Genomic DNA, 22,471 nt, shown 5'->3' with positions numbered 1-22,471 from the left:
TTGTTCTTTGTTTCTCCGTAACATTTGACTCTCCTGACCATACTTCTTTTTTTCAACTAGTGACCCATGCTCAAAAGTCCCACGCTACTTTAGGCTCTGTGCTCCCTATGTCCCTTATATCTGTCTTCTCTTGTACTGCATCTGTTGCCACCACATTAGTCGAATTTATAACCTTTCGTTTCTCTTCTCCAAACCACCCCTTATTGAGCTTAGCACAGAATCAAGGAAATTTAGAGTTGGAAAGTATCTTAATCAAATCAGGATTCAACTCCACAGCATTCCTGGTGGGTAGTTATTTCATCCTCTACATGGTATGATGGAAAGTGAGAGGATTAAGAGTCAAAAAATTTGGAATGATTTCCTAATTTCATCTCTTATTAACTGAGTGACACTGAGACTGAGCCTCTATTTTCTCATTTATAAAAGAAGATATTGGGACTTCCCTGGCAGTCCAGTGGTTAGGACTCAGCACTTCCACTGCAGGGGGCACGGGTTTGATCCCTGGTCAGGGAACTAAGATCCCCCATGCCACGTGGTACAGCCCAAAAAAAAAAAGAAAAAAAGAATATATTAAACATATACCTGAGTATAAGTAACATGAAGATCAAATTAGATCATTTATGGCAAAGAACTCCCTAAACTATAAATCTTACATGTTAGTGTTGTTCTTAGTGATGGGGAACAACACACGCTTCAAACATCCCTTCCGTTCCCCAGAAGCGGTAATCATCAGAAAGTGTTTCTATATATCTGTATCTATTTACCTCCTGTAACTTCTAATTATTAATCTTAGATTTACTCTCTCTTAAGTCTGGCAATGAATTTTTAATAATACTCAGTTGTTGAGAGTATGATGAGTAAGTATTCTCATAGATGGTAGATAATACATCTGTTTGGAGGACAATTTGGGAAGAGCTATTAAAATTTGAAATATGCATATCCTCTACCCCAGCAATTCCACTTGTAAGAATTTACCCTATAGAAATGTTCACAAAGATATATGTCTAAGGATGTTCATTTCAACATTGTTTGTAAAGGTTATTTTTTTAAAAAAAAAAAAAAGGAGGGAGTGAGGGAACACTTCAAATGTCCATCAATAGTGGATTGGGTAAATAAATTATGTTACAACCACATAATGAAATACTGTTTGACTGTTAAAAAGAATAAGTCTCTATAGACTGACATGCAAAGATATCCAAAATAGAGTAAAAAAAAAAAAAAACTTCAGGATATAATGTAGAGGGGCTTCCCTGGTAGCACAGTGGTTAGGAATCCGCCTACCAATGCAGGGGACATGGGTTTGGGCCCTGGTCCGGGAAGATCCCACATGCTGTGGAGCAACTAAGCCCATGTGCCACAACTACTGAGCCTGCATTCTAGAGCCCGTGAGCCACAACTACTGAGCCCACGCGCCTAGAGCCTGTGCTCTGCAACGAGAAGCCACCGCAATGAGAAGCACGCGCACCACAACAAGGAGTATTCCCCACTCGCTGCAACTAGAGAAAGCCCGTGCGCAGCAACAAAGGCCCAGCGCAGCCAAAAAAAAAAAAAGAAGAATATAATGTAGAATGTGGATCCATTGCTTTTTATCAATTGCTTATATAAGGTTGAAAATATATGCACACCTTTACATGTTCATATATATACACAAGCATCTGGAGGACATGCACCAAACTATTCTGGGAAGTGAGACTGTAGTCAACTTCCTCTTTGTATTTTTCACATTTCTGGTGTTAATTTTGCAACTACAAAGATAATAAAGGTATTTGACCCCTTCCTTAATCCCACACCTCCTTCTCATTATAGCTCTGTCTCTATTCTTCCCTTCAAGGTCAAACTTCATGAAAGAGTTATTTACTAAATTCCTTATCTCCCATTTGGTCCTAAACCCACTGCAGTCCAGGTTTTGACCTCGGCACTCAACTGAAGTTATCCGCAAGAAGGGGACTAAGACCATCTTTACAGCCAAATCCAACGAACATTTTCCTGTCCTCATTTTATTTGACCTCCCAACATCATCTAACATATTTATAGATAACTGGTCCTTTCTTCTTAGCATGTCTTCTTCCCTTACCTCTGTTATTCTTCTTCTCAGCACCTCTCACTGATTTCTCTGCCTCTGCTGGCCCTGAAATTTCAACGTTCTCAGAGGTTCTATCCCAGTCTCTTCCCACTCCACACATTCTCCGTGAGTAATCTCACCTACTCCCATGGCTTTGATTACCATTTCGCCAACCTTTATCTGAATCCAGATCTCACTCCTAAGTTCCACAATCACAAGGTAAGAGGTCTACATCTAACTTCACTGTGCTACAAATACTTCAAATTCAAACTGCTTAAAAGTGAATTCACAACCTTTCCCCCACAAACCAGCTTTTATCATATGTTCTTTATCTTAAGGAATACCAAGTATCCAATCCAGAAACCTTGACTTCATCCTCAATTCCTCCTAATTTACTTAATTAATCCCTGCTTCTAGTTTTTTTCCACGTAACTTCTTTTCTTCCCTGCAGCCAGAGTGACTTTTTCTAAAATGCAAATATCATTGTGTCACTCCCGTTTAAAAATCACTCAATGGGGGCCTCCCTGGTGGCACAGTGGTTAAGAATCCTCCTGCCAATGCAGGGGACACGGATTCGAGACCTGGTCCAGGAAGATCCCACATGCCGCAGAGCACCTAAGCCCGAGCGCCACAACTACTGAACCTGCGCTCTAGAGCCCACGAACCACAACTACTGAGCCCGCAGGCCACAACTACTGTAGCCCGCGCGCCTAGAGCCCGTGCTCCACAACAAGAGAAGCCACCGCAGTGAGAAGCCCACGCACCGCAACGAAGAGTAGCTCCCGCTCGCCGCAACTAGAGAAAAGCCTGCGCACAGCAAAATAAAAAAATTTAAACTGGCCCTGGAGGATCCAGCTAAGTCAAAAATTATAAAAAAAAAAAAAAAGAAAAATCACTCAATGGCTCCCTATCCCTTTTTTTAAAAAAAAAATTTATTTATTTTTGGCTGCGTTTGGTCTTCGTTGCCGCGCACGAGCTTTCTCTAGTTACGGCGAGCGGGAGCTACTCTTCGTTGCGGTGCGTGGGCTTCTTACTGCAGTGGCTTCTCTTGCTGCGGAGCACGGGCTCTAGGCGCGCGGGCTCAGTAGTTGTGGCGCACGGGCTCTAGAGCACAGGTTCAGTAGTTGCTCCGCAGCATGTGGGATCTTCCCAGGCCAGGGATCAAACCCGTGTCCCCCTGCACTGACAGGCAGAGTCTTAACCGCTGTGCCACCAGGGAAGTCCCTCCCTAGCCTTTTTAGAACAGGCTCAAACCCCATGACAGGACATCCAAGGCCCCAACTTACCTCTCCAAATCTGTCTCTTGACAACATCTTCATTTTTGTAACCTGGGCTATATCAATTTCTTAGAACTTGCCATGCTCCCTTTTGCCTCGAAATCTTGATAGTTTTTCTGCCTAAAGTATCTTTCTCTGCCTTAAGCAATTTCCCTGCTTTTCCATCCCCACCCCCACCACTCCAGCACACACACACACACACACACACACACACACACACACACACATGCTTCCCCTTTTTAATTCTTCAGGTCTATCTGTCTCCAGGTTTTCCTGGATCCTCCAGGGCCAGTTTAAGTATCCTTCTAAAGCACTTTAGGTTTATACATCATAATCCCTTATTATATCACAACAGTTTATTTTTCACTAATTTGCAAGCTCTTTTGAGAGCAGAGATTCTGTCTTTTTTAATTTAATAAGCACATATATTGCACTTACAAAGTACCAGGCACTTTTCTACATGCTTTATAAATAATTACTCTTTCATTCCTCGTAACAACCCTATGAGGTAGGTCATAGGGAAGTATTATTATTATTTATAGACAAATTGAGGCATGGCATAGAGAAGGTAAGTAACTTGCCCAAGATCACATAGCCAGTAAGTGGTAGAGCTGGAATTCAAACCCAGGTAATCTGGTTTCAGAATCCGTTATCTTAACCTCTATGCTATCTTATTAACTAATGTATCAAGTGAAGTACCTAGTAAATAGAATGTATTCAATAAATATTTCTTCAATAATTAGAATTATTCCTTAACACCTGTACTTGGGACACTTATGGAGACTAGAAAAGGATGTCAGGAGGGGCTAAAAATCCCTAAAGAAAAGGATGTCAGGAGGGGCTAAAAATCCCTGTCACGAGGGGCTAAAAGATTAGCTGGGACCTCATATCTCACCCTTTCAAACCGCTAAACAGATCCTCGGTGACCTTGTGCACTTGTAGCACATCCTCCCGTATGAGGGTGATGTACAGGGAACCCTGCAGACACAGCTTCCACAGCTTCTGGCACTGGCTATTGGAGTTGAGGCACCCGTGACAAAGAAGAAACCCAACTGTGGGTGGGTAAAACAGTGCAGAGGAAGACTTTTAGAATTTGATCTCCATATAACATGCTATGTCTGTTCCCACCTCATCCCACAAAACTTACTGACAATCCAGCGCTCCATCACTTCCACAGACAGGTACTCACAGGCCATCTATGAGAAGAGAGGCAGAGATGGTCTAGCAGTTATTTAACTTGGTCCACGCTAAAGACTAAGGCAGTCGAGACAAGGGCAGTCAAGCTAGAGTTTGAGTATCAAAACCAACTTTTATTTTACCAGACTGGATAAGGGCACGTTGATAAGCCAATATCTGGGAAAGCTGCCAATAATGGAGGTGAGGCACTAGAAGTGGAGTGAGGAGAAAAGAATATAGTTGAGAAAAGAAAAAGGAACTTGGACTGGAAGTGAGGACAAACAAATGGTTTGACATAACTTCTCTTCAACAATTCAGGGGAGTAATACTCAAAATCTCATGATTTCCGTCTCCCTTGGATTCTTTTACCATGTAAAGTATACGTCACTTGTTTGGTGCTTCTCATACTCTTGTACCGTCAGTTGTATTTTTATGAATACATGGCATATCTTCCTACTAGATTATAAATTCTTTGAAGCAAGGACCTTGGGCCGATAGTGGTTGAATAAAAACATTTGTTAATTAATTGACATCTATGCTCAAGTTCCTGCTGGGCTGAATAGGTGCTTAATGACTCAGTTTCATCCATTCATTCATTCTATGAACATTTATTAAATTCCTTCTGTGGGCAGGCACACACTAATCCTGGTCCAAAGAAAATCCCCAACCCAACTATGATTTTTTTAGCCACAAGAGGTGATCAACTCAGAGGCATATCCTAGAAGAGGGCTAAAGCACTCTTAGGGCTGATATTTCCTGAAAAGAAGCGCCCTCTAAAGAGATGGCCTTGGAAAGAGAATGCTTCCACTCACAAGAGGAAAAGGGAACTCACTGTGTCTGAATTAGCAGGGTTAATCATGGCTGCAGGGGTGCTGATGAGACTTAGAAGCTGGGCACTACGCCACTGCTCAGCCCCCTGGTTCCTTCGGACAAACAGAAAGTGCAAAGAAAGCAGGGCTCCACTCACAGCCTGTGGAGAAAAACAAATGAATCTCCAATGTCAATGATGGGGACAACATACTTCTGCCTGAGGAATTCTCCACTCTCTCAAGAAACTTGCCTTTGTGTGAGGCCCAAACTCCTCTGTCAGCTTCTTCAGAGGGTGGTCATACTCCAAGACCATCTGACCAAGACGGGCAAAACTGGGGTCACTGGAAGCATAGGAAAAAGGAGTTACAGCCCTCCCTTAAACATGATATAAACTCTCATGTTTGCATATAGGATAACGATGTGTACATAGTCTGGTATTCTCCACCACCTCCAAAGATACTAAACTGTGAATTACATATACAGATAACCCACTCCAGGCCCAGGTATAACTAAGATAGAATCACATGATTTGGGGCTGGTCCATGAAAGTTTCTTCATTATAAGCACCTGAAATAAGGTTGGACACATGATAGGTATTCTATAAATCCATATTGATTAGTCACAAATCAAGTAATATGGCTGGACCCAAATCTGTATACAACCCAAAAGAATATATATACATTCAAAGCGAATGATAAGTCATGTGCCTAGGTATTCATGTAGGCACATGGGAATACACATCATACATAGAACAATGTTCCACGGTCCCCTCTGATCCCTCTGGTCTTTATTTTTTTCAGCCCTTAAATACTTTTATTTGCACTAATGGAAAGGCAAAGAATTGCAGATAATCCAAAATCCATTTATATTTGGCTCCAAATGTATTTTCAAACATTACTTACCTCTAATGGCTTTAACTTTACTAATATTATTCCTACCAATATTAAAAAGAATTTTCTTTGCCTTTTGCAATAACCTCAAAAGCAGAGTGGCAGCCAGCCCAGGATTAAAAACTCATTAGAGACAGGGCAATTGTTTTACTTTGCCTGGGTTATCATATAGACTATAGATTCTCACATGAGAAAGCATGCCATCTATTTCTCTTGTATCCACCTTTACCTCATAGCACCATGTATGAGATTCTTCATCTTGTATATCTCAACTCACCTATGTCCATGCAGCATCTCATGGGCACAGTTGTACACGCCAATGAGTACCCGTCGATCCTCAATCCGTGACAGAAGTAAAATAACTGAGGTATAGGTAACTATCAAGTCCAGGTAACTCCGAGTGAAGTCAAAGTTGAGATTCTACAAGGAAAATACATAGGAACCCAAGAACAGCAAGGCCTATTAACCACTATTTCCCCAACCATTCCAGACAGTGCTTAACAGACTCTGGAAAGATCTATTTAGAAGGAGAAACTGACAAGACTGCAAATTCAGAAGGAGAAAATTTTAACAAAATTCAGGAGCTAAAAGTGAGCTCAAGATATAAGGAGGCCAGGAAATAAGGTAGCATTTAGAGGTTGGAGGAGGTAGAATAAGAAGATTTTTATGTGAATTCTGGATTAAATAAATCACATTGCTGATCTGCTTAACATGTAAATACACTTTTTTTTTTTTTTTTTTTTTTTTTTGCGGTACGTGGGCCTCTCACTGTTGTGGCCTCTCCCGTTGCGGAGCACAGGCTCCGGACGCGCAGGCTCAGCGGCCATGGCTCACGGGCCCAGCCGCTCCGCGGCACGTGGGATCTTCCCAGACCGGTGCACAAACCCGTGTCCCCTGCATCGGCAGGCGGACTCTCAACCACTGTGCCACCAGGGAAGCCCGTAAATACACTTTAACTTCAACATTTTTACAAAAGAATTATAGTCCTGGAATTAATAGCCATTCATTCATTATACAGTATATATTATATTATATATATTATATTATAGTCCTGGGGGAATAGCCATTCCTCCAGTCCCATCTCACCCCACACTGTCCCAACAGAGACAATTTCCGTGGCTCTAGGATAGAAGAGAATTGCCAAGAATCTTACAATATCAAAATGGCACTGGCAGGCATCGATCGTGTTGAGAAGTTCATATACATGATCCTGGGGGTAGAATCGGAGATGAGAATGAATAAAGAATAAAGAGAAGATGACATGTACTACCAGAATTTGAGGGGAAGGTTCTCTCCCTTGGAGGTCCTAGAGAGCCACTGAATAACATAAGAGAGGGTTGCTGAGTAGAGGGAGTTCCTCCTCTGTAAGCTGTCCGTGGGCCCCTATCAGGCTACCCTACTGGATGCCCATGTCTCCACAGGCACAAGTCACTACTACATTATGCACACTTTCCCTGATCTTATCATCCCAGTGCCCCCTTCCTCCACAAAAAAAGGTTACAAGATGCAGACCATCTGATAGGCTGTTTCTAAACTACCAAAAATCAGACCCATTTTTATTGATGAATCCCAAAATCAGTCTGTTCTTCGATTCTGTCTCTTATTCTCAGAAGTTAATCATTAACAAATGGGAAAACTACCCAACTTTCTACATGTTTCTGTTTACTGATCACCTACTATGTACTAAGTACTTACTAGGTAAGTTGCATATACTTCATTTAACCTCATTTCAGTGTGAGAGGGATTCTTTTTCTTTTCATACATAATTTTACCTAAATAAATATGCAGTTTTACTGTGGACACTTCCCTCCCCGCAACATCAGCACCCACCCTCCATCCTGCCCAACCCTCAGGTAAACCTGGTATGTCCTTTCTTAATTTTCATCCTATTTATATAATCCTATTAGATAGGGAGAAAAAGAGAGAAAGAGGTCTTTTTGAAAATCATTTGTGTTAAAAATTTGAGATACTATTACACTGTTCTTATCATTTTACTTTTCTTATTCAACCTTACCTGCTAAAAGTCCTCAAGTCATCTGGTAGAGCACTAATGTACTTCTTATTAATGGCTGCATAATAGCCCGTGGTACGGCCAGTTCATTCAGCCTTTTTCCCACTGATGAGTGTTTGCTTTGTTCCAATTCCTGGCCCTATCCACTGCACATTGGTACTTTCATTTCTACAAAAGTGGAACTGCTAGATCAAAGGGTATATATATTTTTATTTTTAAAATATGTTGCCAAAAGATTTGAACAGGCTCTTTACAATTAAAAATATAAAAATGACGAACAAGCACATGAAAAGACGCCCAATAATATTAGTCATCAGGGAAATGCAAATTAAAATCACAAGAAGATATCACTACACACACCCATCAGAATGACTAAAATTCGGGAGTTCCCTGGTGGTCCAGAGGTTAGGACTTGGCACTTTCACTTCAGTGGCCCAGGTTCAATCCCTGTTCAGGGAACTAAGATCCCGAAAACTGTTTGGCACGGCCAAAAAACAAACAAAAAAAGAATGACTAAAAGCAAGTGTTGATGAGAATGTGGAGCAACTGGAACACTAATATATTGCTGATGGGAAGGGAAAATGGAACCACGACTTTGGAAAAAATGTTTGGCTGTTTCTTATAAAATTAAACATATACATACCATATGATTTAGCAATTCAACTTCTAGATTATTTACCCAAGTGAAATGAAAAATGATTTGTACTCAAATGTTTATGGCAACTTGTGCATAATGGCCAGAAACTGGACACAACCCAAAAGTCCATCAACAGGTAAGTGGATAAACAGATTGTATCCATACAATGAAATAGTGCTCAGCAAAAATAGGAAATGAATCATGAAACATAAACAAATCTTAAAAACATGCTGAGTGAAGGAAGCCAGACACAAAAGAAAGCATGCTATATAGATTCTAATTATATATATGAACCCCTGAAAAAGAAAAACCTAATCTGGAAAGCAGACCAGTGGTTGCCTGGGGCCAGGAGTCAGGGAGGTAGGGATGGACTGAGGAAAAAAAGGTGCAGGGAAGCTTTGGGTTGATGGTAATTTTCTGTACTTTGTGGCAGTTGTTACACAGGTGTATACATTTGCAAACTTATTAAATGTATGGGGAAAAATGTTTCCAAGTTACCTTCCCCAAAAGGCTGTATCTAAAGTAACATACGGGGAAACTGAGGCTAAGAGCAGTTAAGAAACTCCCCAAAGATCACAAAACTAGTAAGGCAAAGTATCAGAATTAGAACCCGGAGGCCATGATCTTCTGTCTATACTACATGATCTCAAGACCTCTGTCTAGGTCTATGCTGCCTCCTTTGCTGGGAGGGCCTGTCTACAACTCCTTCCTGCAACCCAATTCCCAAGGGATATAAGATATAACTGAAGTTTGCTTTCAGCCTCTCATACAACCAGTGTCACTATACTGTAAAGACAGAATCAGAAGGGAATGGATTTAACATCTGTTTGGCCTATTACTTTATTATATGCTACACACTGTACTAGATGTTTTCAATGTGTTACCTCATTTAATTCTCACAAATACCCCATGCAGTAAATCTCATTTCCCCTTTTATAGATAAAGAAACTAGGAGTCAAAGAGTTTCTTGTCTAAAGCCATACAGTTTGTAAGTGATAAGGCTGAGATTTAAAACCAGCTCTGTCTGATTCAAAGCCTACCTACTTTACAATGCACAATACCTCCGTGTCTCTATTTCCCTTTCTGCCCTGAATGAGGCATACTAGATTCGTTGGGCTCAGAACTTTACCACTGCAGCAACCAGAGGTATCCTAAAATCTCCTTTGGACAAATTTTCTAGTAATAGACTTTTTATATGCTTCCAGCATTCTTCTACTACCTCCACCAGTGCCTACCTTCTTCCTAATCACTACTCTCAATTCCAAATGAATTAACCTCTGACCTGACCCTCCCTCAGACCTTACGGTCTTCCATGTCCCAACTTCTCTCTTCACTGCATGATCTAATGAACAGCCTGGATTAGCTCCCTAGAGAAAATACAGGACACCCAAAGCAGGGTCCCATACTCTTGTGCCACCTGAAGAAATACTATAATACCATCACAAACTTAAATGGCTCAGATGACTAAAATTTGTGTTATTTCTTGAATACATAAATAATAGGTGTTCATTGCAGAAAAATTAGAAAATACAAACATAATTTCAATTTATTTTTAAAGCCACTCATAATCTCACTATGTAAAGAAGTTCCAGCCTTATTTATATGCATATTTATCTATGTAAATATACATTTTAGGGACATCTCCTGTCGTAAGCTACATTGTAATTTGCTTTTATACTAAAGAACATGTGAAGAGCATGTTTCCATGCCGATTAATATAAATATGTGTTATCCTTAACAGCTGTATAATATTCATTTATAGACATATACTCTGAACTTTTAACTAAGCCTCTATTTCTTGAATATATCATTATCAAGTTGTCACTATCATAAATAATGCAACAGAGTACATTCTTGTACATATACCTTTGCACTTCTGATTGTTTCCTTAGGACAAATTTCTAGAATTAGAATTGTTACATTTAAAAGTATATATTTTTAAGACTTTTGAAACACCATATCGATCTGCCCTTCAAAAACATTGTACTAAATAATTTTTCACAGTTTATGTTTACAAAAATAGTACATGCTCATTGTTTAAAACTCAATTTATCATCCATGTATTATGCTACCAAACACTGTTAACAATTAGACAAATCCAAACTGAGGGAAATTGTGAAAAATAACTAGTCTGGACACTTCAAAAAGGTCAGTGTCATGAAAGACAAAATAAGGCTGAGAACAATTCTAGATTAAAGACTAAAGAGACATGACAACTAAGAGACATGACATCATAAATTCAATGTATGATCCTTGAGACAACCAGAGGAATATGAATATGGGCTACATATTAACTATAACATTGTAGCAATTTTACATTTCCTGAGTATGATAATTGTATTAAGGTTAGGTAAGAAAATATTCTTGCTCTTAGCAGATGTATGCTAAAGTGTTCAGGGAGGGAAATGTCACAATGCCTGCAACTAACTCAAATGGTTCAAGAAGAAAAAAAAGGTAAACAAACATGGCAAAATACTAAAAATCAGGAGATCCAGGGGGAGAGTAGAACAATATTCATTGTACCATTCTTGAAATTTTTCAGTAGATTTGTAATAAACTATTGGTTAAGAATACTTAAAATTTTAACTCAAATAATACAGAAATGTATAGTGTAATAAGTTAAAGCTAATCATAATAATCCACCCCCAAAGGCAGGTATTTTTAACAGTTTAATGTGAAATATTCCAAATCTTTCATTCATATATATATATATACACACTAACACTATGTGTATATAAGTTTATGTATCTTTTAAAACAAAAATAAAATTGTATCATACACTATTCTGCAACTCACTTTCATTTAACAATACAACTTAGATATCCCTCCGTATATCAATACATCTTATTTTTTCAAGAAACGGGAATAAGGAACATAAAAGAACGTCCAAACACTGGGGACCTGGGCTAGAGAGAGCTCACCCGAAATTCCATAACGTCCACAAATGACTGGTAGTAGTTGGTGAGGAATCTAATTATCTCAGATTTTTCCCGATGTACTGGTCCTAAATGTTGCTGAGAGAAACAAAATAAAAAACACAAATTAAGAAGACAATTGATCAAAGTAACCCAAGAAGAACAGGGGTTGTACCTAAAACATTCTTAAAGAGGGTTAAAATACACTGACAGAGGAAGCTGGAAAGTCTTCGAACTCGGAAGGTTTTTAAACAGAGAATATTCTCTGTCTAGGCAGGATGGTTGCATGCAATCCTGACTGGATATAGATTGTGAAATGAGAGGAAATTTCAAGGTCTCTTTCAGCTAAAGAGGTTTATTATTCATATCAAAGTCAAAAGAAGCTGAATGAGAAGATGCTATAGGTAAGATGGTAAGAAATCTAGGGCTAACATTTAATAAGGGAGAAGTAAGGGATATGACACTAGATGCATAACTCTAAAACAATAACCGAGAACACACTGAGGGGGAAATAGGAACAACAATAAAATATATGCAACTGCTTCATCGATAGAGCTGTCTTTCTGGGAAACAACAAAGTGTTCTTGTGAATCTTACAATGGAGAAAGGGGCAATGCTTTGCTCCAGTTTACCCTAGGAGAATCCCATCTTATCTCAGAATTCTTAAGACTACAACAACCTGAGGCCCTGTGGTTGAGCTTAGGAAAACCAAAAGAAGGCTACTCCATCCCCTGCCAAGTTCAAGAAGAGGCAGTCAAAAGAGAGTTTGAACCATCCAAGCACAGAGTTATTTCAGAGAAAGGAGAGAAGAGGGACAGCATTCTCACCGTGCTGTTTCGGACATCTATGTTGGGAAATTTCTTGTTGATGTACTTGAGAGATGATTCCATGGACTTTTCCAGTAAGAAAGGGGGCTTGGATTTGGGGTCTGAACAAGTCTGCACAAATAAATAACACTATATTTCAACCCTTTCTCCCGCTCCTTGGAAACATACGTCTTCCTGCATCATGCATTGTCACAATCTCTCTTAGGGAAAGGGAATCTGGGAATTAATTATAAAAGCATAAGAGTAGGTCAGGAACAAGTTCCAGGACATTAAGCTAGCTATCAGAAGAGCTAAATAACCTCAGCATTTCGTCTTGCTGGGTAAAGCTTAACATCTGCTCTCCCGGCACAGAGAGGAAGCTCTCTCCTCACCCCTCAGCCGAAGCCGGAAGGAGTGAGAAAAGCAGCTGCTCAGGACTTAGACTCTGTGGGAGAATCAGTGTCACAATTATGTCCATTATATAAGCATCTTATCCCAAAGGGCATTTATAGGGGGCATGGAGACAGAGAAACTATGTCCCCAGTGATTTGTTTTATTATGAAATGCACCAAAGTCCCCTCCCCCCAAGTCACCTATTTTCTCTTCCAGAAATTCCCCACTCCCACCCGTCTTTATCTCTTAACTTCACTAGGCCCAGCCCCTAGCCCACCTCTTGCCACCAGCTTCTCCCAATTCCGAAGTTCCTATCCTAAACACACATATATATATAACCACAGCAACAACTGTCTCAGAGCCTAAGTCCCTCAGAAGGTACCTACTCTTTTTTTAATCCAAATAGTATACCTATTTTTTCCTTTTAGGGAAAGTACTTGCACGAAAAAGTTTTTGCCAGAGACCCAACTTTGGCTGTCTTCAGAGTGTGGGGGACCAGCACTAAACAATAAGACCCAGAATTCTAGACCCAGACTTTTATCCAGGAGACCCGGAACACAGTTATTTCCCATCCCATCTCTAACCCCAGCAGGAAGCAGACACCCTCGTTGGGGGTGAGAATCATACCAAGAAAGGCGGAAGCCCTGAAAAAAAGCCTCCGCTTCTGCCTCCCAGCACTGGCTGTCCTACACAATCCGAGTGACTGAAGGCCAGTTAAACTAGTGAGAAAGAGGAGCAAGCCTAACGGCTGGACCTGCCTCAGGGTTCCCTGCCTTACGACTGCTGGAATAGTTAGTACTAGTCCACTTGCCTATGCTTACCTTCTTGATGTTATACATTCGGATGAGAACCCCCTGACCTCGGTCATTCAGGATAGTGAGCTTCTCTGCTAACTTATGCTGGTAGGCAGAAGTCAAAGACATGATGGCCACGGAGAGAGAGGAGCATCCAGACAGCAATGCCTGATCTCCCCAAACACTTTCAGCTTGGGTGGTGACACCCTCTGGGCGGAGGCACCCAGCCTGGTTGGTGCGCTGGTCTTCCCGTTGCCTCTACAATTGGCTCATGGCTGAAAGCAGTCATTACACCTCACAGGCCTCCAGATCTTCTGTGCTTCCTCTTGCACACTCAGCAGGGGAGACTTCCTCTTTCTAGCTGTGCAGCATTTTTGGTAAGACTGTAAAATGTGTGGAAGTGGGGGAGAGGGGCAGGCTTTCAAGGCTCTTCACAGTCTGCCACCAGCCTTTTTGGCCTTACCCTTCCACTAGTGCCCTATATAAAGCTCCACACCAGACAAAAAGTATCAACCACCCCAGGCCCATCCACCTTTATACTTTCCCTCTTTTATATCCCCATCAAGAATGCCTATGTTACTCTCTCCTGAACCTTAAGCCTATTCACATTTTAGGGCCTAGATTAAATTCCAACTCCTCCAAACTACCCCATTCATTGTCAAACATTATATAACACTGTATTCCTTGTTATATTTTTAAGTATATGTCTTATCTTCCCAACTACATCATAAGCTCCTTAATGACAGGAATTGTATCTAACACTTCTTTATATCCCTCTAGCACAATGATTCTCAAAGTGTGGTCACATTAGCATCACCTGGAAACTTATCAGACATGCAAATTCTCAGGTCCCACTCCAAACCTACTGAATCCAAAACTCTGGGGTAGTATCCAGCACTCTGTTTTAACAAGCCCTCCAGGTTAAATTCAATGCTCTCCCAGGTTTGAGAACCACCACTTAAGTACAATGATTCTTAAAGGTGCTTAAGAAACTGAGATCAATCCCTGTCTCCTGAGATTCAGGATTGGCAGGTCTGCAGTGGGGTCTAGAAGTGTGCATTAACAAGTACTCTAGGAGGTTTTGGTGCAAATGTTCCGTTGGACACATATTGAGAAACAATGATCTAGAACACCACCTCTTAGACACAATAGCCACTCAATAAATATGCTGATTTATTTGTTGAATTATTAAGACTAAACTGGGAAATAGGCCCCATAAAGAAGAACCAAATTAACTGAGATTAACAAGGGGAAATTAATGACAGACTTTAAATCTTAGAAGATTAGATAAATTTTAGCACTATTATATTTTGTCATTCCAAGTTAGGCCTTAACGCCCTAACTCAAGAAAATCAGCTCCCTTTCAAGTTTCTTTCAAGGCAAAAAGCAGAAAGTACTCAGAAAATTCTAAATCAAACAGAATTGTCTTCATATCTACCTCCTTTCTAACACCTTTTCAAATAAACAAGAAGATGGAATAAAATTTCAAATATCTCTAAGGTAGACTTTGCATTTTCGGAAAACAGAATTTGCCTTCCAGCTTATTTACTGCAATTGAGTCCCTAGAAGGCTATGGGCCTAGCATAAGGTGATAGTGGCCCCAAATATTTGAATTACCTGCTGTTACCAACGAAACTCAGGTTCTACTAAAGAGATCCATGAGGTTTCTATTGGTCTTTTACCTTGATGGAGGAGAATAAAGGGCAGGCAGTAAGACACCAATATCTACGGAGCTGACCAGCAGTATAGCAGCAGCCTCCTTATGGGTTAGTATAGTTCCTATTGGATCTTTCTCACCTGCATTTCTTATCCTCATCCAAAAAATTTTGTTACAGACACTCCATGCCAAGCCAATCTTATGCTCTGCTGTCCCCTATTATGTACTCACCAGCTTAGTGGGGACCATGTTCTCAGTGTCCTATGTTCATTTTTCATTTCTGCCTTTCTCATTTATGGATGCTTTCTCTCTTGCTGACCCAAATCCCAGTCAATCTTCTGGATCCAGCACAAACAATCCCAAGTCCAGCCCTTGCTGAACTCCTATAGCACTTGGTCTATAGCACATATTTTACACCTAAATTAGTTTTCACCTTTAATTGCCCATTTTGTATTATACTGCCACCTCAGCTGAACTGTAAGATTGCTAGAGCCCAGAAACACTTATTTGCCTGTACTTGGCATATGGGAAAAGCCTACATTCTGGAATCAGACAGAATTCTGGGTTCAATAGTTGAGTACAGTGGACTGAGCCTTATGACTTAGAGGCTAGGATCCCAGGTTCTAGAGCCAGACAGCTTGAGTTCACATCCCAACTCTATCACTTAGCAGCTTTGATCCAGTGTCTCTGTCTGTCAAATTGAGATGATATTAATAGTTCCTGCCTCTTGGGAGCACTGTGTGTGTTAAGTAAGTTACTGCATGTAAAGTGATGACCTGGTTATTTACTATGTACCAGGTACTTTAAGCGCTTGACATGTATTACATCAAAGAATAGTAATAATGATACTCAAACACTTGCTAGCTTTTTTTTTTTTTTCAGAGAAAACAACTGACAGTATTTATTGCCACTGATAAAATACAAACTGTCAAGCAGAAATGACAATTCTGGAAAACTTGTATCCACTACTATGAGCCTGACAGATTCGCGATGCTTAAAGTCGTTCCTGGGGCTTCCCTGGTGGCAGTGGTTAAGAATCCGCCTGCCAGTGCAGGGGACACGGGTTTGTGCCCCGGTCTGGGAGGATCCCACGTGCTGTGGAGCGGCTAGGCCCGTGAGCCACAACTACTGAGCCTGTGTGTCTGGAGCCTGTGTTCCACAACGAAAGAGGCCGTGACAGTGAGAGCCCGCGCACCGCGATGAAGAGTGGCCCCCGCTCGCCGCAACTGGAGAAAGCCCACACACGGAAGCGAAGACCCAACACAGCCAAAAATAAATAAATAAATAAATTTATTAAAAAAAAAAAAAGTCGTTCCTGATGAAATCAACACTTACTAGCTTTGTAACTTTAAGCTATCTACCACCACTGAGCTGGTTTCCTAATCTATACAATGGCAGTAATCCCTCATACAACTGTGCAAATAATTATATGACATGGTGTATGTAAATATTTGGCTCAAGACCTGGTACACTGGATTAGGAGCGCCAAATATAAATTTTTGATTTTTTTTAGCATGTAGTGAGCTTATGTTGCTTTCTGTGGAATTCTATTTGGCACCCCATAAAGAAAAAGGCCAAGTTTAAAGATGAGACTAATCATGCCAACAGGTAATCTCTAGAGAAACTTCCCTGGAAACATTATGTGGCAGGTCCTGCTGGAAACTGGAGGAACCCTTCTAAGGGGAGTTCAATTACCCCAGAGCAGGGTCTAGTAACCCTGTCTACAAATCAGAATACCCTGTGGAACTCTTTTAAAGCCACAGTTAGCCAGACCCCATTCGTGAAGATTCTAATACAACAGTTCTGGAGTGGGGCCAAAGGCTCTGTCACTTTGAAACTACTCAGTGATTCTCATGCACAACCAGGCTTGAGAACCACTTCTCAGGACCTAACTATGACATCAAAAACTTCCAAACCTCTGAGAAACCACAGAACATATGATGGGAGAAGAGGCATTGAGTAGAAAGTTGCTTCACACCACTTGACTGAAAGGTACTGTGCTTTCCCTCCCGTCACACTTCAGCTGTTTGCCTTGTTTTGCCTTACAGAAGGATTGTTCTCCTGTTCAAGTGACCCTGCCTTTCGGATTCTTGAGAGTCACTGCTTCAAGAATAAGTTCGGTCTAAAAAGCCTTCCGACTAGGTTTAAGTGTCAAGCTAGCATCAAGGTTGGAATACTCTTGCCAAGTCTAACAAATGGCATTAAACCAAACGGCCTCCATTAGAGTGTTGGCCTCTCTACATGGGATATTCAGCTAGCAATAATTAGGTGAACAGTCCCAGGGCACCAATTCTTGAGGCCTATGCCTGAAGCACTCTTTGTTTATTAAGACCAGCCTTTCAGTCCAATCAAACTTCAAATTTTTCTAGGCTGCTGGCTAAAAATGAGGGTTTGAGGTCATCTAAAGACTACACTTAGGTATTAAAGCTCTTTTTCCATTATCTTTAAGAGTCTTCATTGTAAAACAACTATACCCCAATAATAATTAAAAAGAAAAAAGAAGAAGAATCTAAAGATAGCTATGCAATGTTGGATTATACTGCGCCTTTATATTCAGGGAGACAATTCACTTCAGAGTAAGTATTCACGGCTCTAACATAACCATTAATATGCATTGTAAGCTTTAAAAAAACACCTTGGCTTGTGTTCCTGAAAGGTACCTGAGCTTAAATCCCTAGACTTAATCACCTAAATGCCCTCAGGAAAATCTGACATTTAACAGTCTAGCTCTGTGCCCTTTGTCTATGCCCTAGGCATGATGTAAAGTAGAATTGAAATGGGCTATTCTAGGCACTTCTCTATCCCTACTGCTTATGGCAGTCTGCCTTGATCTTTTTCCCCCTTATCAGACTGTGCTGTCTCTGCTTTGCAGAAATCTCAACTGTAGCTGTTGCCTGGAAACTTGGGAGTCCTTGAAGTGAATGTCTGCGATGCTAAAGACAGCTAGCCATAAGGGAGTGTAGGCCTCCTATTGGTAGTAAAATGAGGCAGATTTGAGACTGTGTATTCTTAGTTCACTTCTAGGAGTCTTCATGTGTTAATACCTACAACTTTAGAGATTTCGGATGGGCATTCTCAGATAATTATAAAGTAGCCTGAACTTGAATACGGTAATGTTCATTCTTCCAAATCCCCCTCCCCAAAAGCATCTATGCTGACCTATCTGACAAGTAGCATCCTTGTCTGGAAAAGAGCTTAATTTAGACAGGTTTGGCAAAGAGATGGAAGGGAGCAGTGCTGAACAGTGAAAGAACCGGCTGCCCCAGCCCTTGCTTTCTCCAGCACTCAAGCTTATGGTGTTAAACTTCACCTTACCCCAGTACTGTGAATTTTCCAAGGAATCCTACCTGTTTATTTAACACACTAATGAAGGGCAAAAAAAACTATCTAAAACAAGCTATATAATATGTACAAATACTAATTTTTGGCCTTCCGAGGCAGATAAACAGTGAATTTATCCTATTATCCTACTATCTGACTGGCTAGACTATTGTTTAGTTATCCAAAACTTTCATAGGTAAAACTTGAGACACCCATATCTTTCACACTACTCTTTCTCTGAGAACAGAAAATAGACCTATGTCAACATTACTTGATCCTAAATGTCAGTATTTTCTTTGCCAACCCATGGCTCCTGCTATTTAGGGCTCATGGAGCTAGAAGTCTTGGAAATATGTCCTTATGACCCAAACCACAGGATGTCAGTCAGCAGGTTACAGTACCACCTGGCATCATGTAGAAAGGTGAGTTTTCCTGATAACTCTTAAGTCACTGGAGGGAGAAAACTAAGCTCAGAATATAAAAGGTTAAAGACCCTTTAAAAAAAAAAGAACAGGGGGCTTTCCTGGTGGCACAGTGGTTAAGAATCTGCCTGCCAATGCAGTGGACACAGGTTTGAGCCCTGGTCCAGGAAGATCCCACATGCCACAGAGCAACCAAGCCTGTGTGCCACAACTACTGAGCCTGTGCTCTAGAGCCCGCGAGCCACAACTACTGAGCCCACATGCCACAACTAATGAAGCCCATACGCCTAGAGCCCATGCTCCACAACAAGAGAAGCCACCACAATGAGAAGCCCTCACACCGCAATGAAGAGTAGCCCCCGCTCGCAGCAACCAGAGAAAGCCTGCACGCAGCAATGAAGACCCAGCGCAGCCAAAAATAAATAAATAAAAGAACAGGACTTCCCTGGTGGCGCAGTAGTTAAGAATCCACCTGCCAACGCAGGGGACACAGGTTTGAGCCCTGGTCCGGGAAGATCCCACGTGCCGCGGAGAAACTAGGCCCATGTGCTATAACTACTGAACCTGCACTCTAGAGCCTGCAAGCCACAACTACTGAGCCTGCGTGTCACAACTACTGAAGCCCGCGTGCCTAGAGCCCGTGCTCCACAGCAAGAGAAGCCACCTCAATGAGAAGCCTGTGCACCACAATGAAGAGTAGCCCCCGCTCGCCGCAACTAGAGAAAGTCCGGGCACAGCAACGAAGACCCAAGGCAGCCAAAAATCAATAAAGAAAGAAATAAATTAAAAAAAAAAAACTTCTGAGTATACATAGCACCTGAAGACATTGTATGTCTTCAGCATTTCCAGAAAGGAATGGAGGGTAGAATACAGGCAAAACCTAATAGCCATTTAACAAGAACTTCTTCCTTTTAGAAAAATCCAAAGAAAACTAAAAAAGATGGCTAACTGCAAATATAATGCTTGTCATGTGGTCCTAATCAAAAGGCTCAAAGAACATGAGGCTAACTCTGTCAATAGAACTGCTATAGATGACGGCAAGTTTTTCATTTGGGGGACAGATAAGTGGAGTCGAGTTCTATTGCCCCCCCCCACCCTCCATATCTCATAGCTATGGACATCTTAGCCAAATGAGGAATGAAAAACAAAAAGAAGTTTCCACTCTGCTTCTATAACTTCTGGTCTGCTTTATTTCAGAGCCATTTAATCTTCCAAAGGTTACTTCTCCAAGTTTGGAACCAAGTGAAAAATTTTCTGACGCAGCCAATCAGATTCCTGACCCTGGTGTCTGGAATGTAGGTAAGCAAGGGTGAGACAGTGAACACAGTCTTAAGTGAAGGCTTGGACCCTAAGTCCTCTATAGCTAATAAGTACAGAAGCCCTGCAGTAATTAGTCTTAATACTACTCCCACAAAAATCCTTCACCAAAGCAATCAAAAGAGTAAATCTCAGAATTTCATCTCTCTCTGGAGAGGCAACCCAGTAAAAAGGAATCTAATTAAATCTAAATTCACTTATAACAGTTAAAAGATTCTTATCTTACCAATACCCAGTCACTTTCCATAGAAGTAATTTTTTACTTGTAATCTGAAAGATTAGGATCTATCCTATCTCAAGTGATATCCTTTCTCTAAGATGCAGCATGTTATACTGGAGAATTCACTAGCTTTTCAGTCAGATCTAGGTTCAGCTATCTGCTCTGGCCTCCAGCTACTTCTCCAACACATCTTCCTCATCCATAAAAGGAATAATACCTACCTCATAAGGTAGATTAATATTAAATAAAGATGTATGTATGTGTTAGAGCAATGCAAGCCCCTTTAACAGATAAAGTCCAAACTGTGTTAAATGTCATGATTTAACACAACAGAAGTTCCCTTGTATACAATCCAGTGCAAGTATTTGGTAGGAGTGGTGATTCAAGAACAGAGGCTCTTTGACTTTTGACTGTCACCTCCCACACCTGGCTTCCCAAGCTGCCACAAAAAGAGAATGGAGAAAGTACAGCTACCTCATAACCACCTCAGCCCAGAAGACAATATTTCTACTCACATCCCATTGGCAAAAACTAGTAACAAGACCATACCTATGTCAGGGAGGCAGAAATGTAGGCCCAGGCAGAGCAGTCACTTCCCAGCAACAGCTATGGAAAGGAGACTCAAATCTCCTGCCAGCTAGCCTTCTCTGCAATAATGTAAAAATGCTTAGTACTTGTGTTACTTCATCCTGATTTCTTTCTTTCTAGATAACACACATCATTCTCCTTCATTTGTCCTTAAGACATTTGCTCCAAAAATGCTGGTTTGTGAAAGGTAAGATAAATCATCCTATAGAAGTTATTGGAATAGAGAGTGGAATACCTTTAATACCTTAGGAGAATGGCCACTAGATCATAGGCATGGCAGATGCCTAAGCTTCAATTACAAATTTTAAAAGAGCTGTATTCATGGGCTCTGAGTATTTCCATTCCTTTCCTAAGGCTCCACTTAGGACTTTAATCCATCAAGGACTTGATTACACAAGGTTCTCAATTCTGCGTAAGATTTTCAAGGGAAAAAACCCCCAATTCCTAAAGCTACAAAGGGGAAAGAGCTAGTATACTATACATGGGCAGGATCCCCAACCACACAAACTTCAAGGGCACAGCCAAGAGCTAGAGGAGCCCTCAGTGGAGCTACCCACTGGATACACAGTGGGGAGGGAAGGTGCAAAGGAACTATATAAAACAGATGCTAGCACAAAACCAGTAATTCCTACCCTGACATGTAGTAGCATCAACTACTTTTGTTAAAGTAACTTTAATCTCCTAGAACTGGTTATCTAGACTAATTCTCTAGTTCTGATTTCCAGCTAACTTTCCTCCTTTGGTCATCTTCTACAGCGATTCAAGAGACATAAAAAAAGAGACTATGGATGATAAACATCCTAACAACCATAAGTCCTGGAGAAAAGGTAGAATAACTTTCTTAACATCACAGTTTTAATATATATTAACATAGTTTTAACTAATATCACTAACATCGTATTCTAAATCTTCAAAGATTCTTAGACAAGCTTTTCTTCTTTAAAAATAAACACGTTCAAAAAATAAATAAATAAAAATAAACGTTTTCTATTCAAAGTCCTCCTCCTCTCACAATAGAACGCAGGGAAAGTCCTGATGGCTTTAAATCAGACTGGAGAAAGAGCTGTCTAGAACTCTATTTGAAATGCTATTAACACACATCAAGCTTAGGTCTTCCATAAAAACGCTTGCTATCAAAATGGCACTGCCTCAATGTCCTCTTTCTATCCTTAGGT

General features: G+C 40.8%; 2 protein-coding genes across 5 annotated transcripts in view; one reads left to right on the top strand and one right to left on the bottom strand.

Annotated features, from left to right (window-relative positions):
- The window catches only part of NCKAP1L (NCK associated protein 1 like), a 43,759-nt gene extending 29,827 nt beyond the window's left edge, over nucleotides 1–13,932 (bottom strand). For 3 of the 4 annotated variants that reach the window (XM_022571972.2, XM_022571974.2, XM_022571975.3), the window contains exons 1-10: nucleotides 13,799–13,932; nucleotides 12,606–12,716; nucleotides 11,785–11,877; nucleotides 7,369–7,425; nucleotides 6,493–6,635; nucleotides 5,576–5,666; nucleotides 5,348–5,485; nucleotides 4,659–4,724; nucleotides 4,487–4,535; nucleotides 4,235–4,391 (exon numbers count right to left, since the gene is read on the bottom strand). In XM_022571972.2, coding sequence (XP_022427680.1) covers nucleotides 4,235–4,391; nucleotides 4,487–4,535; nucleotides 4,659–4,724; nucleotides 5,348–5,485; nucleotides 5,576–5,666; nucleotides 6,493–6,635; nucleotides 7,369–7,425; nucleotides 11,785–11,877; nucleotides 12,606–12,716; nucleotides 13,799–13,900 — 1,007 coding nt within the window. In that variant the 5' untranslated portion in view covers nucleotides 13,901–13,932. The remainder of the gene's footprint in view (nucleotides 1–4,234; nucleotides 4,392–4,486; nucleotides 4,536–4,658; nucleotides 4,725–5,347; nucleotides 5,486–5,575; nucleotides 5,667–6,492; nucleotides 6,636–7,368; nucleotides 7,426–11,784; nucleotides 11,878–12,605; nucleotides 12,717–13,798) is intronic. The other variant, XM_022571973.2, reaches the window with a different exon arrangement.
- Nucleotides 13,933–19,078: 5,146 nt separating this feature from the next.
- LOC149748012 (gametocyte-specific factor 1-like) lies at nucleotides 19,079–22,236 on the top strand. The gene is made up of 6 exons (XM_089920829.1): nucleotides 19,079–19,175; nucleotides 19,687–19,693; nucleotides 20,099–20,208; nucleotides 20,369–20,470; nucleotides 21,417–21,483; nucleotides 22,053–22,236. The coding sequence occupies exons 1-6, from the start codon at nucleotides 19,079–19,081 to the stop codon at nucleotides 22,153–22,155; spliced, it is 486 nt and encodes a 161-aa protein (XP_089776955.1). The 3' UTR covers nucleotides 22,156–22,236.
- Nucleotides 22,237–22,471: the final 235 nt, after the last annotated feature.

Source organism: Delphinapterus leucas, chromosome 11, assembly GCF_059928025.1.
Source record: "Delphinapterus leucas isolate spDelLeu-1000000601 "Yukka" chromosome 11, BTC_Dleu_Yukka2, whole genome shotgun sequence".
Lineage (NCBI taxonomy): Eukaryota > Metazoa > Chordata > Mammalia > Artiodactyla > Monodontidae > Delphinapterus > Delphinapterus leucas.
Note: the sequence above shows the minus strand (reverse complement) of the source record. Positions and strands in the feature narration are given on the sequence as shown.